This window comes from Amphibalanus amphitrite, unplaced genomic scaffold, assembly GCF_019059575.1.
Source record: "Amphibalanus amphitrite isolate SeventyFive unplaced genomic scaffold, NRLGWU_Aamphi_draft 000723F_arrow, whole genome shotgun sequence".
Taxonomy (NCBI): domain Eukaryota; kingdom Metazoa; phylum Arthropoda; class Thecostraca; order Balanomorpha; family Balanidae; genus Amphibalanus; species Amphibalanus amphitrite.
The window spans coordinates 315329-336017 of NW_024882217.1; the positions used below are offsets into that span (position 1 = coordinate 315329).

Consider the following 20689-nt stretch of genomic DNA (forward strand, 5'->3'; position numbering starts at 1 on the left):
CCTGGTTCATTCTCTATCGATCGGCAAAAGTTGCGTTAAGATTGGTTCAGAAACCTGGCCGTGATAAACAATCTAAAATGTATCTGCAATTTGCCCGTTTTTACCCCCCTCTACCCCCCTATTGACATTTTTTAATTTTTATTTTTTAGAAATGTAGATCACGTTCAGCGAAATCGAATGCCGTTTGAATTTTGAAAATCGGCCCGTTAGATCTCGAGATATCAAGGGGGGGGGAGGTCGTAAACAGCCCCCCTCCCCCCTGCCACTAATAGGGGTAGCCAGGAGCCTGCCACTAATAGGGTTAAAGTTTCAAAGCGATCGTTCGGTCGGTGTAGCTATGGCGAGCATTCTAACTTTTTCTGGGGTAAGGTCACTTGACCTGACCATAACAACTTGTAACGTCTTACATGTGATGGTTTCATCATCATGTAACATTAGCTAAGTTGAAACACCCTCTGCAGGCCCAAGTGCCAAACCAAAGCCAGCGAGTGATGGCACCATATATCTGTCGTCATTTCAGATGAAAATGACTTGTTGGCCGCTGGCAATGAAATTCAATGAAATACTGGGGAAATATTTTAAGTCTTTATATTCAAACATTGTTTCACCCTTCGATCGATAAATCACGTTTGACGGCAAAAAAGTCTTCGCGATTGAACTACGTTACTTTTTTAAAATTTAGTCCGAACCTTTTGAAAAGAAAGATTCACAGGGACAGAACCCCCGCTAAGCGAAGCTTGTTGCGGTAACCCTGCCCTCTACCCTCCGATCGCGCAATGCCGGTTCTATGGCAGAATTTGGAGTCCAAAGTTTAAAGTGCGCACAGAGCCGCGAACGGCCGGTCCTCCCACTGACTTCGCTTGGCTACGGCCTGCCACAAACCGCAACCATGCCTATGAGGAGGCAGTAAACGTCAATCGCCCGTCGCGCTTCGAACCCGGGCTTTTATAACCTGGAACGCGTGCTCTCACCACGGTGAGTCCAACGCTCAACGACTGAGCTACGGGACCGGCCAATACTTATAGAGCCATACTCCTTAAAATGGACATGGAATACACAACTTCAAAACAAGAAGCGGGCAGTATGCAAACTGCCCAAGCTTTTGGGCGGTATGCATAGTGCCCAAGGGGTCGGGTAGTATGCATGCTACCCGGGCGGTATGCATACTGCCCGGACTGTTGGGTAGTTTGCATACTGCCCAATGCCCATAGCATGTTACCCGTAACATATACCTAACAGTTTGAAGTATGCTGTAAAAATGTGTTATTTTACATTTGTGACCTACTCCTTGAACCCCAATATGTTTGCGGCAGTTTTTTTTCTAATTTACCAAAAAGCCAATGCAGCTTACGTTTGGAGCTCAATCGCATGCCTTTTGCCGCATCAAAATCAGCCCTGCAGTTCTCAAAAAGAGGGCCGAATCGGTGGGCCCTTCGTACAAGTTAGCATACCTACAACAATAAAGTCCACAAGCACAGGTAGAAAGGCTGATTTTTTTCTTAGCAGTTTGAAACAATTTGTCGAATACTCTCTCTCCTCTCTCTTTCTTTTTATCTCCCTCTCTCTCTCTCTCTCTCTCTCTCTCCCTCCCTTCCTCCCTCCCTTCCTCCCTCCCCTCCCTCCCTCCATCTCCTCTCCATCCCTCCCTCTCCTCTCCATCCCTCCTTCTCCTCTCCATCCCTCCCTCTCCTCTCCATCCTTCCCTCTCCTCTCTCTCTGTCTCTGTCTCTGTCTCTCTCCTCTCTCTCTCCCTCTTAGACCCTATCTCTCCCTCCCTCTCCCTCCTCTCTTCTTTCTACTAAGATCAGCCTTGCGCGAGTTCAGTATCACGCGCAGCCAAATGCGGGCATCGAGCTTGGATCCCTTAGGACCCGTGAAAACCGCCCCAAAGCCAATCATGGTCGCGCGTCGTATCCGATGGACAGCAGGTCAACGCTGCGGCGTGTGTAAAGAGCGGCCGGGCTGAGCCGACAAACACCCAGTGTCAAACAGTGCGGGCCAGCGCCAGCGTCACAATGGCGGATCGACAAAACTACGATAGCACGGCAGTGTAATAGGGTGACCTAATGCGATTGCAGGTCACAGGTCTTTTGTTTTTGTTTTTGTTTTTTGTTGGGTTAGGCCCTTTCGGTCCAATGAGACCATTTCACTGCCGGGAGGATGATAGGATATAGGGGGAGACATTGGTCTGGGCAGGCACCCTAGTGAGTCGCCGGGGCTGAGCCCGTCCAGAGGACAGGCCACCCAGCCCCAAGGCACTCACTGCACCCGGCTACGGGGTGCGCTCCCTCAGGAGCAGCGGTGCCGCTCCAAGGGAGCAGCCCGCATGAGATAAAGTTGCCTGTCCAGGCCGGAGGGAGGTTGCGGCGTGGAGGAGAAGGATTTCAGTATCCTGAGGACAGAAGCACGGAACGGTGGTCACAGGTCTGTTGCACAGGATATATGTTGCACATATGTGAAATACAGATGAGATGAGATGAGGTCTGTCAGGTCAATGATATAACAATGTGGGAGGTGGTCGACGCTTTTAGAATACCATTTTGGATTTTTAGTCGCCCTGAATACCTCAATAATTTGGACGACAAGATACCGGATGCCTAGGTAAATAAATAAAAGAGTTGATTCATCACTGACAGCGTTTTCTAAGAAAGGTAGTCATCATATCTGCACTTGTCTCGGTAGTTATTTTTGTTGACACCGACAAAGACATTGACCACCGAAAACCTGCAGCGCTGATTGGAGTTTCAGGTTCCGCCGCGAGACGGCAGCACTATGCCCAGCCCGATGTGCAGTGGCGGCGCTGGCGCTGGTCGCTGGTTGGCGAACGCTCGTTGTCGCTGGTCGCTGGTTGTCGCCCGCTATAGTCGGAAAGCTGCTCTGCTTTTTTCGAGACTGGAAAAACTAGTCCCAAGGTCATTAGCGGTGTAAGAATGGAGCTGGACGAAGCTACTCCTAGGATGGTATTAGTTATTACTAGTATAACCCAGCCCACTAGCTCATGGTGAATGATAAAACTGGACAGAAAGCTTCGTAATAAGACGGTTTTATTTTTTAATAAGGATACCTTTCTGATGGTGGCAAAGCTGGACTACGATGGCTAATGATTACGCTTAACCTATCTGTAGCCTTCAATCAGAAGCTGAGCTGCTTCAATGATTTTGAAAAAAGAGCCAGGCGCCGCTAATGGCAGCTCGAAAAAATAGCATCAAATGATAACTAGCAATGCGACTCATTTGGGTCAGTTGTCAACCTTGCCTTGAGGTCCATTTAGGTCGGGTGCCGTGAGACGCTGACCCGGTCGCGGGTTAACCCTAGCCCTGGCAGGGCATTTTTCATAACACGGCCTGGCAGGGGGGGGGGGTCGATGCGACCCCCCTCGCGATTGGCTTCTATGCCACCTAGAAACACCAAATTTGGTAGGTAGGTGGACCTTCTAGAGTTCTCACCCCTGTGCAAATTTGGTTGCTCTAGGTCAATATTTAGGGGGTTTTTGGGGGGTATAAATGTAAAAATTTCGCTAAAAACAGGTCAAACGTTTTTCGCTTATAACTTTTGATCTAATTAAGAAAGAGCAAAAATAAAAGCACCAGTGAACTCAGCACGTCAAGGCGCGTCGAATGATATACTTTTTAGCTTGCTTAAGTGTGATTAAAGTTTTTCTTAATTTTTAAGTAAACTTTAATTATTAATTAAGTTCAAGTTCACCAAATTGCATCATATCGCATATCATTCGATTCGGCTGATCACCAGGAACACAATGACACCATTTTTTAAGCTCTAGCGTCATTATGTGCCAAGTTATTGGCAAAAACGTCATTTGACCTCAGTTGACCTCATTTGACCTGACCCATGGATAAGTACACCAAACAAAGAAGCAACAAGTGACCTGCTGTTAAGTACTGTGGTTTCAAAGCACAAAAGTGATAGAACGAAGTGGATATCTCCAGTATTTTCCGAATTTAGTATTTTCCCATAGGCTTAACATTACGACGTAATGACCTCTAACTGACCTCAGGTCAGTGACCTCAAAAAACCCAAACTATATGTTATATAACTCGGTGAACTTAGCACATCCTGAAAGTTTGAAGGAAATCAGTCCAAAACTGTGAGTTGGACAGGTGCAAAAAGAAAATTGAAATTTTACCATGACCTTGTATCGGTTTTTCTGACCTGGTGACCTGACCCAAAGTCACCCGGACCTGAAATTTTCAGGTCATATGTAAAAAGATTGCCCCATAGGCTGTGCCAAATTTGGCGGCGCTGCGCGCCGTCGTACTTACGCTATCTTCGAAAACCTTAGGGGGGGGGTCGCATCGACCCCCCCTGCCAGGGCGAGGGTTAAATACCATTTCAACATCAACAAAATATGTGTATTTGAGTCTGGTAACACTTGTTTTCCAACACAAGTCTTTTGCCACACAAACAAAGCGCGTCGTACACCAAACGAGTTTCAGGGGACGTCCCACAAAGTAGTATCGAATGTTGGGCTATTTGGATAGTGAGAATGATCGACATCACAATGACAGCCAGAACGTTACACGTCGAATAATAAGCTGTCGACATTGGTAAGCAGCTCACAAAACACTTAGCGGACACATAATACCACTGATGGCTGCGCTGCGGCGATGGGAGCACCGGCGGTGCGCACGCCCTGATGACACCTGATGACACCCCAGCGCAGCTCCGCGAACGCCGAGAGCCGCCTAACTTATCGGTGTCCAAAGACGGATGAGGGACACCAACAACAGCTGAAAGCTCTCCTTTCATCATTCAACAGCGCGGTTACTTTTCGCTATACTGGAGTTCCCATTTGGCATACATAACAGCCACAATACGTTCGTCCAGATTCGGCAAACGCATAAACCCTGCATTCCAGAGTACACAACTTCCTTCACATAACATCACATACGCGTATAACACAAAGCGTCTCGCAACAGTTTTAAATTTTACTCTTTCATTCAACACATGACATTTTTTTTTTTTTAAATCAGGAAGCCTAACTTGCAAACTCATAGAGCAGCAAGACAATAATAGCTTCTTCATTGACCCAACTGTCACATCGGGAAGTCAATCCACACTCTCAAAACTTCTACGCACATTTGCCGTGAGAGCAGTGCTCGATCACGATTAATCGCACGCATTTTTTTTAAACACCACATTTAGCCAAACATTCTCACTTCATCGCCAACGCCATCACACTATAAAACTCTGTCCTCACAGTTTTCGCGAGTGTGTCAGCGTTATTCACAGATTCAGCTGACCGTAAGCACCTAAAAGCGCTATGCGTAGCCACTGTTCAGTGCTCATCACCTGGCGCTTCGGGGTTCGTATGCCGCCTCACCAATCGCAAGGGTCGTGCGTCACATACACGCGCTGATTATTTGTCCCCGTCACATAGGCCGCGGGAGTCGCATGTCCCATGGCGCTGCTATCCTAGACGGTGGCTCGGAGAGCTGAGTCGGTCTGTGTTTTTTTTTTCTGTGTGCCGCATCTGAGCGCCGGTGACTGGGGTGGGTCTGCGGGGCTCGACGCAGGCCTCCCCCGTCCCAGTCGGCCCACGGATGCGCCGCCATCGGACGCCATTTGTGACAGCAGGCTGTGTGAGCAGCTGCACGCAACAACAGCGCCATGCAGTGGGGGGCGTCGCCGGAAGAAGCCGCACCTCCACAGAAATGTCCCTCGTCTGAAATATGGTTCGGTTTGCCACTGTTCTAACAACGACGCTCTTTTCTTGGCCGATAAATCTCGGTATCGTCCTACTCCAAGGCTGTTAGCAGTGATAAATTGCGGGTGGGATGCAGTTGTGACCCAGGCGGGCGGCCAGAACGGGCGAACGGTGGCGGCGCGGCCGCGAGCTCCGACCAGAATGCGACCGCGCTCGGTGCGCGCTCCATTGCCAATTCCGGCTCGTCAGCGTTGTAACGGACCACGCGCTGCCGTGCCTCACTGTCGGGTTTTCCAGACGGCTTGCGTCAGGAGCTGTCGGAGCTATTGTAGGTCGTTTATCGGCCCTCCCAGGATCTCCAACAGGGCCGATACTGCCCGCAGATGATACCACAGAAATTGAAGCTCGATTAGTTCCATTCAGCAGCACCATTTCGCACCCAGTGATGCACGTCTCCGTTCGTCCGCCCACCCGCTGACGAACTGGAATGACGCCAGGAGAAATTCTCCCCCGCTGCGCCGCCAGTGCCGCCGGAGGAGCCGGGACTTCCGCCGGAAGTCGTCAGCTGTGGACAGAAGGGTGACGGTTTGTGAGTGAAATTGGCCGTCCGCTGCTCTCAGACTTTTAGCGGCACTCTCAGTCGGCGTTAGCGCGGAACGGGTCGAGTTTCGTCGTCAGTCGGCGCGTCTCCAGGTGCACTTCGAGAGAGCAGTTACGATTCGGGAAACGCTGACGAGCTGCGACAGAATGTGGAAGTGGCCTCGGAAAACGAGCCGGTGGGCTCGCGCGAGGACTAAAGTGGGGTCTCCGACACTCAGAAAAACTACCGACTGGGCAATTCAGGCGTTGGCACATCTAAAACCATTTTACTGCCTATTTCATCTTTTAAAACAGAGTTAAATAGCAAAATAAAAGTGCAATGTTATGCGACATGTAAATAATATATGAGAGAACTTTGCAAGCGAGAGACTCGAGAGAGCTCCTATAATTTGACACGGCAGCTGTCAGCTTGAATTCCTCCCGAGAGAGATGGGTACAAAGTACGGCCTGAATAATAGAGGACTCAAGTGCGCTCGTATCTATCACTCTTTGGTAACCGAGAGGGAACATTTTTGATGTTCTGGGCTAAGATTTGCTCACGTTCGGCAATAGATAGGCTGAAGTTTACCATCTACTTCCCTTTTTATTGATTACATCCCGTGTGGGTTGGATCAAAGTATTTTGAAGTCATTAGGTAAAAAAATACCAATTCTTATAGTCATGTTTAGTAACGACGTGTTAATGCTATGAAAAGAAGGCTTTTGTTCCGATAGATAGCGGAACACTTTCCGTGAAATTAATTCTTTGAAAAATTAGCTGACAATTTAATTACTCAACCATGCAAAGTTTCACGAATCTCTATTCTCGGCGCCATGGACAGTGAAAATTGTCGGCTTCTGCAAGCTCACTCAGGCCCTCGGACACGATTGCTACAGGATACAAAGTTGCCCTCTGTTGCTAGTTTAGGTGGGTGTCCGCCATTGTGCTAAGCCGAGTGCTTATGCCCGCTATTGCCCCTGGTTTGGTTGAGAAATGACAACCCTGCCTGCAGTTGCTGGGGCAGGCTCATCACTCATGAGGTAGCGCCTGTGCCCCAGCGATTGGCAGATACTTACAGCACACCATGTTAATAAAAAACATACATTATTATCGTAAAGAAAGTGATGCGTTATGGTCTAGAAAAAGGCATTATGTTGATTGCTTATCACTTTGTTGGACAGGACACTTAACAGGCAATAAATCAAAGACCAAGACCAAGACTAAGACCAAGACCAAAGACCAATGTCCAAGACCAAGACCAAAGGTTTTTTCGGGCATGAAAGGAAATTTACAATTGATGTTTACTATTGTCCCGCTCTCTACCGAAAGCAATCGTAGCGGCACGCATTTCTACGCCAGACGCCACATGTCCCGTTGCCCGGATGCGGCGAGTGCTAACAGAGTATCAGCAGCATCCCCGTGATACTGGAGCGGGATATCGCTGTTACATCTTTCCACACACCTGGATAGTGGATATCTTTTCCACTTCCCAGTCAAAAGCTCTACCCATTCTCTGTGCGCTGTAGTCGGTGCCATTCTTAATAATGCCGGCCTTTCATATGTGCTGGAGGAGCACACCGATTTAAATGATATTATTGGTAGAGTGCACCTGTTTGAGCCAGTGCGTATTAGCTGGGGAACAGCCCGAGCATCGTGCGAATCGGCATGCTATCGATATCGCCTCAAATTGTATCAATCCAGCTTTACTTCTGCATGCCAATCGCCAATTTATTTTGACAGCTATTGATGCACGACCATTTTTTAAGTGAACAACTCATGCAATGGTTTGCTGTTAACACGGAGAACAACAAACTGAGCAATGTGTACACGAGGATGTGTTTTGCATGTTTTGTAATGCGTTTGACAGGACGTTAACTCGCAGTTGTCGCAGTTTTTCTCGCGCAAATTGCTCGGGAATTATAGATATAGTGAGTTGGTTGATCACCAAAGTCGTATATTGCAAAATGCAGCGGCCAATGCATAGCATAATGCTTCAGCGATCTGTCCCAGCCAGCCGGTAAGCTGCCGTTATCTTCCGCCGGGCGGCGCGCGCCTAGCTGGTTATACTGTTCCGCCCAACTGTGGTGTACCGCGGGCTAGTCTACATTCCAGGCCAGCCAGCCAGCCAGGCCGCCGCGCCGCCGCGCCGCGTGTCTTTATTCAATACGGAGCTGGAACACGCAGATCGATGGATTCACCCAATAAAAAAAAAATCAGTAGCACAGTTATATACCCGTACGTATGTACTTGAGACCTTGCCACGCTTATTAAAAATATAGTTTTCAAGATATTGTCAATCAAGTGCAAGAAATAAGTGACAACTTTATTTTTTCTGAGAATGTGTTATTTAATGCCCCAAGCGGCTGGATCAATGGGAAATAAAACGTGGATCCAACTCCGCGGAATGACTGTGAGACCTGTAAATCACTCTAAAAGTTACGTCTACCCGAGGGCACCGTATATCTTTGTTAGTCCAAGCTCGATCCACATGAGAGCGCAACCTTTTCAAGTGGGCCGCTGGGTTGATAAATGCTGCACGCTGAGGGTTTTGATTGTTAGCAATGCGGTCAGTAATGTGCAAGTGGTGGACTAAATTAAATGCATTTCGTGGGCTAGTGTGCTACTTGAGTGGGTTAAGGGCTAACCCACTCAATTCCTTTGAACTCAAAGAACCTTTGTCTTACACTTTGGGTGTCATTTTGAACTCTGTAGAGTACGACTGTATCACATAGGCTTCACACCGTGCACTCAGCTCTGTCCCTATAAGGGAAACCTTCAGCCACCACCTGTTGCGTTCGACTGAGCTGTTATCGATCCCAAAGATAATATATAGTGACAGGTGTTCCCATAAACACCGTACAGATGGGACCCGAAAACAATGAAAGGCTGATCGATTTTCATGACCCAAATGTAACGGCTAGCACTGTTCAGTAAAGCGTAAATTCACAAGCCTCCAGTGGAACGTATATTACTGATCATGATGAGTTGAGGATTATCAACTCATTATTATTATTATATGTATATTAATATTATTATTAGGCCATACATGCACTATAATATGTCACATTACTGATCATGTTTCAGTATGTGTTCGGATCGCTCCCAGTTGTATGTAAGTATATCTGATCCCACTGTACCCGGACAGACAGCAGTGGGACGGACGTCGACCGATGCCCATTCCCCCGGGCACGTGGGGCGCGTGATTGGCTGGGCCAGGCGGGGCCGGCGCGGGACAAAGCCTAATTGAGGCTCGCGCTAGACCATGAGCAGGAGAAATGTCTACTGTACGATTCCTTGCTGGCGCCAGAAGCGTGCCATGACGGATATGTATTTTTAGATATACAAAAAGACAACGAGAAGCATAAAGATGTGAGCTAAGTCTGTTAACATTTTAAAACTACAACCATTTTAAGAATGAGCCTTATTCCATTATCGGATCCATGAAATTGTCAAACTGAAGTGAGATTCTTAACCCGCGCACCGACGGGGGTCTGCGCCAACTTAGTACCGACGGGGGGGGGGCGGATGACCGCCCCCCTGAGATCTCGAGAACGAAGCAAGATAGCGACAAGCGGTAAACGGCGTCGGATACGCACGGTCAAGATCTACAATTTTTACTAAGGTCATTTTCAGGTCAGGTCAAAGATGACGTCACAGGGGTCGAAAAAGTCAAAATGGCGGCGCTAAATATGGAGAGAGTTTTTCTCGAATAACTTTCGAATTAGTCAAGAGAGGAACAAACTAAGGGCATCATCGTGATCCTCTCGTCAATCCGGATCGAATGATATATATGTTGACCTCGAAAGGTCAAGGTCAAAGGTTGACCTCAGGTCACGTGACCTCGAGGTCATCATGTATATCATTCGATGCGTCTTGACGAGCTGAACACAATGAGACCATCCACGCGTCTGTATCTTGTTCCTGTACGGAGTTATTGGCCAAAAACCTTTGGTGACCTTTGATGACGTCACATGACCTCACAGCTGCCCAACAGCAAAACAGACCTCAAGGTAGTGAAGGTTGATCGTATATGAAGTCATGTATGGTATATGGGGCCATTCCGACCCGTTTTAGTGGTAAAAACAGGGAGTTGATTTTTCCCCCATTGACTTATAATGGGGAGGTCGCGAAATTGACCTGACCTTAGGTCACCGATATCAAAATTCCGAGATATACAAATTGTAGCTACTAATGACCTAATAACATCCTGCGACTTTCAAAGGCCTCCGACATCTACTGTAGCTCTGGCACGGTGACAAAGTTGCAAAAAAGTGACTTGAGGTTGGGTCATTCAAAGTGACCTGGTGACCTGACCTTGAAAGGTAGGAGGTTCAAACTTGCACACCATGTGTAAAATTGATAAGGGAATAGTCATACCAAATTTCGCGGCGCTACGCGCCGCGGTTTTCCCGCTATTCGCGAAAAACCTCAGGGGGGGGCGGATATCCGCCCCCCCGTCGGTGCGCGGGTTAAATCTTACAGCGCTAGGAGACTGTAATGAAATTATCAGATAGCAGTCTCCATCCCTGACAATACCTTAGGTATCAGTGTTATTTTCTTTCACAGTAAAACCTGCTGGTTATCACAATTGGCATGTATAATTATGCTGCTCCAAAAATTATGCTGCATAATTATACTGCTCCACAGCCCACTGCTCCAAATCAGTGGGCTGTGCCACGCAACTTTTGTCAAAATAATTGGGTTATGTTTTCTAAGAGGTATGTCCTTATTCCACCCAACCATATTTAACTATTATTTCAACACCACCAGAAACTATGTGGAGCTGCGTACCAAGGATTCCAATGTGCGCCAATGTTGATGGATGACCTCTAAGCAACAGGCGATTACAATTATGGCACAGGCAGGAAGCCGGCCTGTACTGGATCGATCCCGAGCACAGTTCTCTCAAGAGGCCGCCATGACAAATGGTCTCATGTCATGGTATGTTCAGCGCTTTACGCTGACCGGCACAGCCGATCCTCAGCTGACAGCGACTAATTCCAGCCAGACTGATAGCTTCAAATGGAAGAGAACCGGACACTCCGAACAAATGACGTCCGTTTGTCCGAAACATGGCAAAACTTTGACGGTAAATTTACTGAAAAAATACGACCACGGAACTGTCGAGCAACATTGCGCCACTCGGTGACACACATCAGTGAGAGCTGTTACTGTGAGAGACATCCTGGTCTTTACAAGGCTGAGCTGCCGGTTCTATTGGGTTGCGATTCGTGTAGTTGACTAAAAACTAGCTTCATTGTAATTCTTGAAACTCCGTAATAGGTGTGCTATTGGCAATAAGAAGTGCATATATTTGCACTAAGTTGCAGGTACTTGCACTGAGTAGTATTTGCCACTAAATTGTGCTAACTTGTGCATGAATATTGCATATTTCTTACTGCATTCAGACACCGTTTGATACGCTCAGGCACGGTGGTTGACTATATAAGTGAATAAAGATAATGCGATGCTAGCACATGATAACTACTTCATCGACTCGCATAACAATTTCTTTGTCGACTTCTACATATAGTGGAATTTGTGTCAAAATGAAGTTTTGTGCTTGCATGACGTGAAGAGTGCCACGTCTGATGATTCAAAAACATCAGGGACAGATCCATGGTTCATGGGGTCATGATCCCACGCAAAGGCCCTGAACGTCGTATGATTTGACCTCGAAAAGTGGCAGACATAACTGTGGGGTTTGGGGTTTCTACGAAGTTACAGTGTGTCGACTGTCGACTTTCCTCTCCGTACCGCCGAGCACATTTTGCTGCTCCGGTCAACAACAACAGGCCATTACTCCCCAGCTCAACACATCTTTAGTTATACAAAGGTATAGAGTTTTAGTTGACCTTCCCTCAAAAAAGAAGAAATAAATTCATGAAAATTGACAACAAACGCAGGGCTAGACCAGTCATTGAAAATTGACGTAAGCTGCATACGTTATGCTGGCATTTAGCATTGACGAGTGCATAAAGCAGCATTTTCTCGTCTGACCCGCGACCATTGACCAGCCATGAGTTGCAGAGTTATGGTTGACTTCGGTCATCTATCATGATAGTAATGTGTCGAGGTCTGCTCTTTGGACATAGGTCTGTCAGAAAAGGCGTGCCCTGACATCTTCAGTGCGTCTGCGGTATCATCGAGACCATTGTTCATGGGGTCGTAACCTTCAGATATTGTGCTCGCGCCCAGAGGGCTTTGACAGAAATACATTGCTGAAGGGCGTCGCAAAGGAAAGACGGCGCAGTAAAGGGATGAAGAGCGGTGACGTTCCATAACAATATGGCTGCTGGTATAAAATGATGGCCTTTGCTTTTGAGTTATGCTTACGACGCACGTGCATTTCGTATAATATAGCTAAGTTGAATCAATTTTGATATCCTTCTTGATTCAATAAGTACAATCGTATATGCTGTTAAAAGTACGAGTCACTTTCTAATGAAGTGATAGTGATGAAGTGATACGATCCGTCCAATTTATGGTTATACTTATACGCGTGAAGAGGACGGGGAAAAACGATAGCGTTCATTGACTGCCAAGGGTATAACAAAGTAATCAGTCGCAGCTTCGATGCAGCTGTTCAGCTGTTGCAGCACTCTGCCTGGCGTTTGTCCGTACCGTGTCTTGTGGATTCGGGAAATACGTTGGAAAACACTGTCACCTACCCTTTGAAAGCAATCAAACACTCCATTATAAAAAGCAGGCCCGCGTGTCTCTTACCTCCATGCCGATTAGAGCAGCTGGAGCGGAATGTCCCGAGTGACCATGGTCTCCTCTCCGGGCGGCTGGTACGTGTGACTCCTACCGTTGGCCTGTGTGCAGGTCAGCAGGGTCCTGAGGTTGCCCTGCGACCGCTCCTCCTCCGGACTGGCACCGGAGCGGCCCTTGCGGAACAGGCACGGCAGCGCGCCGTGCGCCAGTTCGATAAACTCCTTCCTGAAGTTGTCGTTGAGCCAGCCGTACAGAATGGGGTTGGAGCAGGCAGACGTCATCAGAATCATGTGGCACACGGCGAAGATGATGCGCAGCTTCTCCAGCGAGCCGTTGTACATGATGAGGTCGATCACCAGGTTGCAGACGTTCAGTGGCACCCAGGAGATGGCGTAGATGAGTGAGATGGCGATCAGCAGCGTGTGCGTGCGGCGGGTGCGCTGTTCGCGGCCCTGGCGCAGGCTGGACGTCCGGCTGGCCATCGATGACATGCGGAAGCGCAGCTTCTTGGTGATGCGGGCGTAGGCGATGCTGACGGTGACGATCGGCACCACGTACTGGCAGATCATGCTGAAGATGGAGTAGTAGGCGCGGCCGTTGCGCACCGTCCACTCTTCGACGCAGTAGTGGAACGTCTTGGGCAGTCCCGGCAGCGTCTCGTTGAGTGACGCCGGCAGCAGCTCGCGCACGACGAACATGGGCGATGCCAGGAGCGTGGCCAGAGTCCAGATGCAGGCGAGGATGATGCAGACCTCGACCAGCTGCAGGCTGTTCCTGGTCGGGTAGACGATCACCTGGTAGCGGTCCAGCGCGATAGCCGTGATCGACATGGACGAGACAAACTCGGAGACGCCCGTCAGGCCGCCGAACAGCTTACAGAGGAACGTCGTGTCGCCGCCCAGCGGCCAGTAGCGTGACAGGATCTCCAGCAGCGTCAGCGGCATCGTCACCAGGCAGAGCAGCAGGTCGGACACGGCCAGGTTCAGGATGAACAGGTTGCGCGCCGTCTTCATGGCCGCCTTGCGCAGCACGGCCAGCACCACCAGCAGGTTGCCGAGCGCGCCGAAACAGATTAGCAGCGCGTAGAGCACGATGAGCGTATAGTACGCCTCCTTGCTGACGCTGCGGTTCTCGCGCATCCGCGCGATGAACTCCGGGTCGATGAAGTCGGCGACGGTGACGTTGGGCGGCGGCTCGTCTGCCGGCGCCATGTTCACGATCTCGGTGGCAGCCGAGTCCGGAAGCTCCGTGGTCAACAAGACCGAGGTCATCGCGACGGTGGGTGGTGGCTCACGATGACAGATCGCGACTCAGCAGACCTGAAGAAAAGAGAAAAGGAATCATTACATGGGCAAACATGGGGCTGGTTGTTCTCATCAAATGGTGGCTTTTTTGGGGGGGGGGCAAGGAAGACTTGAGCGATGGGCATCTATGCCAGTGTTAGGCTATTTTCTAGCAGGTTACTTGCGTCATGGATGCACGTGACGCACCAAATGTTTGGCTCAATCAAAATGCAGGTAATAACATCATGGAATCTGATATTGACCAAGGCCCTGATATTGACAAGAGTTTCCGCTATCCTACATGTGCTTCATCCCCTCCCGCCAACAATGCATTCCTTGCCACCCGGGCTCTTCACTGTATGTCGGCTCGGCCGCGGAGGTGCCGGAATGAAAACAGCCGCCTGCTGGGATCACTCCCACTAAATAAATGTTTGCGCACACCGGCTGCTGTTTAGGTCGGAAGACATTAACATAGGCAATTTGGGCCAGACACTGAGGGCCGGCCTAGATACACACAGCTCGCTTCACACGCCACCAAAGAACAGTTTGGGCCTTGGGGGAAATTCGTCTCGTCAGGTTCAGAAGCGCGCCTCAAAAGCATGCGAGCTCAGCTCCTTATAGTTAAGACAATTATAAACTCGATGTGTTTAGCATCAGCAAACTTGAGAACTCGACAAAAAACTTAAGAAATAATGTGGAATAAGTGTTCAGCGACACAAATATGGTGACACATTTTGTTACTTTCTACTTTTGCCAGCGGTGTTCCTTATGCTTTGCTTGGATCACTGCAGCTGGTGTTCGGCTAACCGTCCATAATAGCTTACAACTGAATGTATTGATTGCACTCTGAACAGCCAAGATCCATTGGCAATTGGGCACAAACAGCCTTGTGCTCTTTGACTGACGGATCTGGTAATTTCCAATCAATCAGCTGTCAGAGCCGCTCACAGCACATGCCAAAACGAACATTACAGAATAACGGCATAACTATTCTTCAGTACCGTTGCCATCCTCTATGCACCCCTGACCATCTTTTTACATGTGTGTTAGAAAAAGTTGATTTAGCGGATAAAACACGCTTAATCCTTATTGGAACGGGCGCCGGTGATGCGGTGGAAATGAGAATTGGCTCGTTTAGTGCCGCTGCTGATTGCTCGTTCAGTTTTTCAGACCTGTAGGAAAATGCCGCGCATACAGAAGCCTGTACGAGAAAAAAAAAACACGAAACGGGACTGGTTGGTACCAAGAACGGCTAGGTAAATCTGATTTGTGGAGCAGACAATTTCATTTCGTGCTTTGTAGAGCTAGCTAATTTCAAACACATTAGAGCGGAAATACAAGATCATCATTCATTGCGATTTCCAAAATCACAGGAGTTGTATTTGCATGTGTTTATTGAGGCTAAATCATTTCGAAGCAATATATTTATTTTATACGGTTTTATGCCCACTCAAGTTGACAATTAAGCTACATTTAAATGATGTTTCAATGTAAGTTACGGGTAAATTCAACTTACGCATCATTAAAGCTACACACCATTATGAATCGGTTGACTTCATATCCCATGCTTTTCAAACCGTCGGCGGAAGACGCTGAAAGCCATGACAGAGGATAGCAGTGCACTTTGGCAGTACACCTTGGCAGTGCACCTTGGCAGTACACGCTTCAGTCGGGGATCGGGCGATCGGCAAGGGGGTCAGACGGTGGCAGCGCACAGGGAAACCTGGCGCTTCAGTCGGGGTCCGACGGGCGCCATGAACGGCAAGATCGTTTCAAATTTCACGTGCCATTGACTTGATGGACTAGCTCGGGCTCGACAGGCGAAACGATAAACGTTCCGCCTCCGTCGGATGGTACGGTTTCATTAAAGAGCGCCGCTCACGGCAATTTCGGTATGATGACACAGCCCATTGAACTGTGGGTGACATATGATCGCCATGATCATGGAAGTTGTTAATTAAGCCTAGACCTCATGGGGTGCTCGACTATTTGTCAAGGTGAGGTGTTTTGGTTGTTCACATTGTTGCATGGCTACCCTTAGAAATAGAAATAAGACATGATGCTAGAAATGCTGCACTCATCCACTTCACTGTTACCGTGCCGCTGCAAATCGACTTTGAAATTCGAGACAATAAATTCTAGAAATCAAGCGACTATTTCATTTTGATGTTCGGAAGGCAATTAGCCTAAGTGGGGCATCGTGTGAATTGTACTACAAATTAATATTTATTACGTTATAAATCACAAAGTATTGAGTATTGCATTACCAAGTATTACGTTCTTAACATTACACACCAACAAGGGCGGGCGACAGTGAAACGTCTGCTGCCTCCAAACGCACCGGTGAAACTCTAGTCGACACTGCTGTTATCGTTTTAAGCCAGAGCGAAACCAAGAGAGCCAGTGACGAAAAGGCTTCCTCGACCTCCAGGAAATGTTGCTGGGTCTAGAGAGTTTGTGAGAGTATGATGGGTTTTTAACGAGAGCCAAGTGACGCAGACGGAACAGTGGCCGTTAATTGCTCATTTCCGCAGAGTTTCAACGATGAATGCAATATAATACATTCGATACAACACTAAATGAATAGAAAACATAATATTTACGTTGATTTTATTAGGTACGCTTGAACGCTTGTCCCAAACTCTGAGAACACACGGTACAGTTCTCATCGGCAACCTGAAAAGTGTTTATAATAGTTTTATCCTACAAGGGGACGTGGAAAGTTGTCAGCTTTATTAAAAAAATGCACGACAAAGAACCAGCGTAAGTCAATATTAAATTTTCCTAGCAAATAACGTTGGTCGTCAAAACTGCAAAGACGTTGTTAGGTATGTGCAATATGTATTGCAGGCTGTAACGCTGTCAGTTATTGAATCATGAATTACTATTTAGCATGTTAATCTTGATAAAAATGTTTCAGATTACAGCTAGCATTGAAAACACGAAAAAAGAAGCCTGAAAATCGGCAAGCTTGCTATTTTGTCTCCTCATCAAGTTCAGAAGTTTGGGACGAAGAGACTTCCATCACCAGGAAAACATTAGTAGCGATGATGAAAACAAACTCTCCTTTAATAATTTCATAAACATTAAATTTCTTCTCAAATTTGCTTCCTCTAAGCACACTCGAAGGTAGGAGCTGCTTGTTCAGACTATGTACTTACATATAGGTATGTAGGTCACCAAATGTAGCGAAGTATAACACTTGTACCTGCGTTCGATCATAAAGAAGATTAAAACCTATTCCGTTTCAAAATCTACATTTCGATGAGTCAGACAATTATCAGCAGAAAAGGAGACGTCTACTGATGACCTGATTGATCACTACTTTCGGGATATGCCTCTTGGTTCCACCGGGTTTGCTCGTTGATTGATAGTGACCGAACATGTTGTGTGATTCATTAGATCATGTCAGTGAACAACGATGCTGACATGACATTATCGCTTGCAAAATATATTTTGAAAACGACTTTGGCTGTGGGTCAAAACTGATAAATGTGTTGATGTATGACAAGACATGTTCTTCATTTTACTCATACGTGATAACAAAAGACTCAATTTTGTATACCTTATCGAAAGGAAACCAATAACGTGCAGTGTCCTGAAAAGAGCATTCGTTGACACGACTGATGTTAGTGCTATCCTTGACTTAAGTCTGTCAATAAAAGAGCGGACAGAAAGACCCATTCTTCTACTCACGCCATCGTGTGACAGCGATGCGTGGCCTTCAGCATCGATTTGCAGTAAAGTGAGCGCGCTTATGATGATTGGTGACTGTCACACGTGTGTTTCTAGACTATATTTCTTCAGAATTTTTGATGCTTCAAAACTTTGGATTCACAAACTTTGTCGATAAGGGCATGCGTCTCCAGTTTCTGTATCATTCCCAGAAGAGGGTCACTTTCCAGCCCAACTCGACACGGGCTGTCTGCACCGCATCGAACCGACATTTGATTGGCCAACTTGGTCACATTGGGCGCCGAACTGAGCTCGGCAGTACTCATTTCGAGACGGGAAACTGGCTGTGAGGTGGCGCCGACACCCGTGCCGCCATGGAGGCAGAGGTCACAAGGGTGTCGGTTGCGTCGTGTCAAAGGTCAGAGGGGTGTCGGTTGCGTCGTGTCAGATGTCACGTAGGTGTCGGTTAAACCATGTCAAAGGTCGTAGGGGTGTCGGCAGCGCTGTGTCACAGCAGTGTCAGCAGCGCCGTGTCAAAGGTCATAGAGGTGTCGGCAGTGCCGTGTCGGAGGTCACACGAGTGTCGGCTGGGGCCCGTGCCATAGGCCACAGACTCACAGTGGTGTTTGGTACGTCATGTCAATGGCTATACGGGTGTCGGTTGCGTCATATCGGTGGTTATAGGGGTGTTGGTTGCGTCATGTCAAAGGTCACAGGAGTACAGACTCGGTGAGACGGCTGACCCCAGAATGTCATGGCGACGGGAGACGGGACAGTTTGGACCCGGCGGACTAGGCGATTCCATTATTTCACGGAGGTGATTCCATCATACGAGAGAACTCCTGAGGGAAGTGTCGGTGAGTTTCCGACATATGCAGCATGGATTCACGGGGCTTCCAGCCCCCAGCCGTGGCGAGATGAACAGTACGGCCACGGTACTGCGGTGCGGAAATTTTGAGCTCGAATATCTATAATTTCAACACAGAAAGTATGGCCTACCATTTCATCATTAAAGCATGGAACCTTGGTGAAATGGTCAGTCACATAAGACAAGACACCAATACATAATCTACTCTGACGACTTAGGCTCCACTGTATCACAAAACCGCTAATGTTGTCTGGAAATAAAATCCATCTCCCTCAGAAGCCCTGCACCGGTTAGAGTGTCATTACGGTCGGCTATGGTTTATACGAGCAACCAATCTGAAATTTGGCGGCCCATTCTCCTGGATCACCCGGCGTCCATCATGTGTGTATGCTGCAGTGGCCGAGTGAACCGGGTCGCTCCGGCTGATGCATGGCACCGCCGTCCCGTCCCGAGTTTCCGGGAGCACCGTCCGCGCTGCAGGGAAAGAAGCTCATAGCATGTAGTGTCGGCCGGCGCCGCCATTTGGGCCAAGGCTGGCCGCAAAACGTGCGATTTATGGCCGGCCGGCGGCTAATTCACTGCGCCACACCATCTCGTGCCTCAGCGGTGGGCCTGAGCGCCGGACAGGGGACAGGCCACCGATCACGGGCCGTGCGGTGTGCCGCTCTCACTCACGGATAGAGCTCAACCAGCTGCCGCGGACGGTCCGTCTAGGAACGGAACTGCGCCGCCGAGGCGGCCTCCACTGGAAAGGGCGTCGGCCTTTTTCACAGCTATAACGCGCTGAAGCACTACAATACAACAATACACCGCTTTATTAACAATACACCGCAAGTCAGAAACGATTGCAACAAGTTACTTCTCCGGTGGAGAGGTCATGTGCGGTTCCGGTACACTGCATTTATCGAAAAGGAAATCATCCATATTTCTGCATCCCACGCAGCTCGCACACTTACTTAAGGAGATTATAGATTCCTGTGACACAATTGTTGGTTACAATTGGTAAGATTTCTCGGCGTATACCGTATGGCTTCAACCGGACTCGCGGTTGACGTAGCAGGCGACCACATCGCTAAAATAATTGCAATCGGATGCCAAACAAGTGTATCTAATAACAATACACTGCAAATAATGCTGTGCTCGACTGACGCAATGCGGCCACCATTACGTCGACAATCTGTACGGGCTGTCTATCCGACTGGCGGCGGGCAGGTGCATCCCACATAAACCCAGCCTCGATACAGCTATCGTTCCGATACGGGCCGGGCCTGTGGACAGGGCTGGACAGGGGTGCTGGGTCCAAACACGGCTGGCAGCTCGGCCAGACACCGGCGAGGGGTGATACCGTCAGAGAGGACACGAGAACAGGATGCCACGCTGGAAAATATACAACATTAAGGAGTTATTGCAGTGAGCAGAAAAGAAGGTCTTCTTTTATTTAGCATAATCATGGCGCAACTTATAATGTGCAAATTTATCAATAGAATTATTGTTACTGATTGGCTTGAAATGAATAATTTCTTCCTAGCCGTGTTTCATCAAGCTTGTTTTCTTGGCATGGAGTGGATTTGCTAAGGATAGTTAGCAAGAAGCATATTCATTCACTTTATATCAGAGATGTGCAGATTGCTATCTTCAAGATAAGCAAAAAAGAAGAAAAGAACATTTTGCCAATAATAAGGGCGTTGCAGCTGTGCTGTTTCTAACCATGAAAGCAATAACTAAGACGGATTACATGTGTCAGTGGAACAAATAACAGTAAAGGAAACCCTATCCCAATCTCTGTTATATGCTTTGAAGATGTTACAGCCGAATATTTCTTTCCACAATTAAGCAGCCAGTTAACTTTATTCAGAAGAGTGATGACTGTAATATCATCTTTGCCGGCCTTTCTCTCGATCT

The 20689-nt window shown here is 48.0% G+C and overlaps 1 protein-coding gene across 1 annotated transcript; it reads right to left on the reverse strand.

Annotated features, from left to right (window-relative positions):
• Positions 1-4353: 4353 nt before the first annotated feature.
• LOC122365221 (neuropeptide F receptor-like) lies at positions 4354-14284 on the reverse strand. The gene is made up of 2 exons (XM_043336226.1): positions 12971-14284; positions 4354-6230 (listed from the first exon to the last, which is right to left on the reverse strand). The coding sequence occupies exon 1, from the start codon at positions 14230-14232 to the stop codon at positions 12982-12984; it is 1251 nt and encodes a 416-aa protein (XP_043192161.1). The 5' UTR covers positions 14233-14284; the 3' UTR covers positions 4354-6230; positions 12971-12981.
• Between the last annotated feature and the right edge of the window lie 6405 nt (positions 14285-20689).

Excerpts from the sequence above, each read along its gene's own strand:
- LOC122365221 (XM_043336226.1), bottom strand. The coding sequence starts at position 14,232 with ATGACCTCGGTCTTGTTGACCACGGAGCTTCCGGACTCGGCTGCCACC.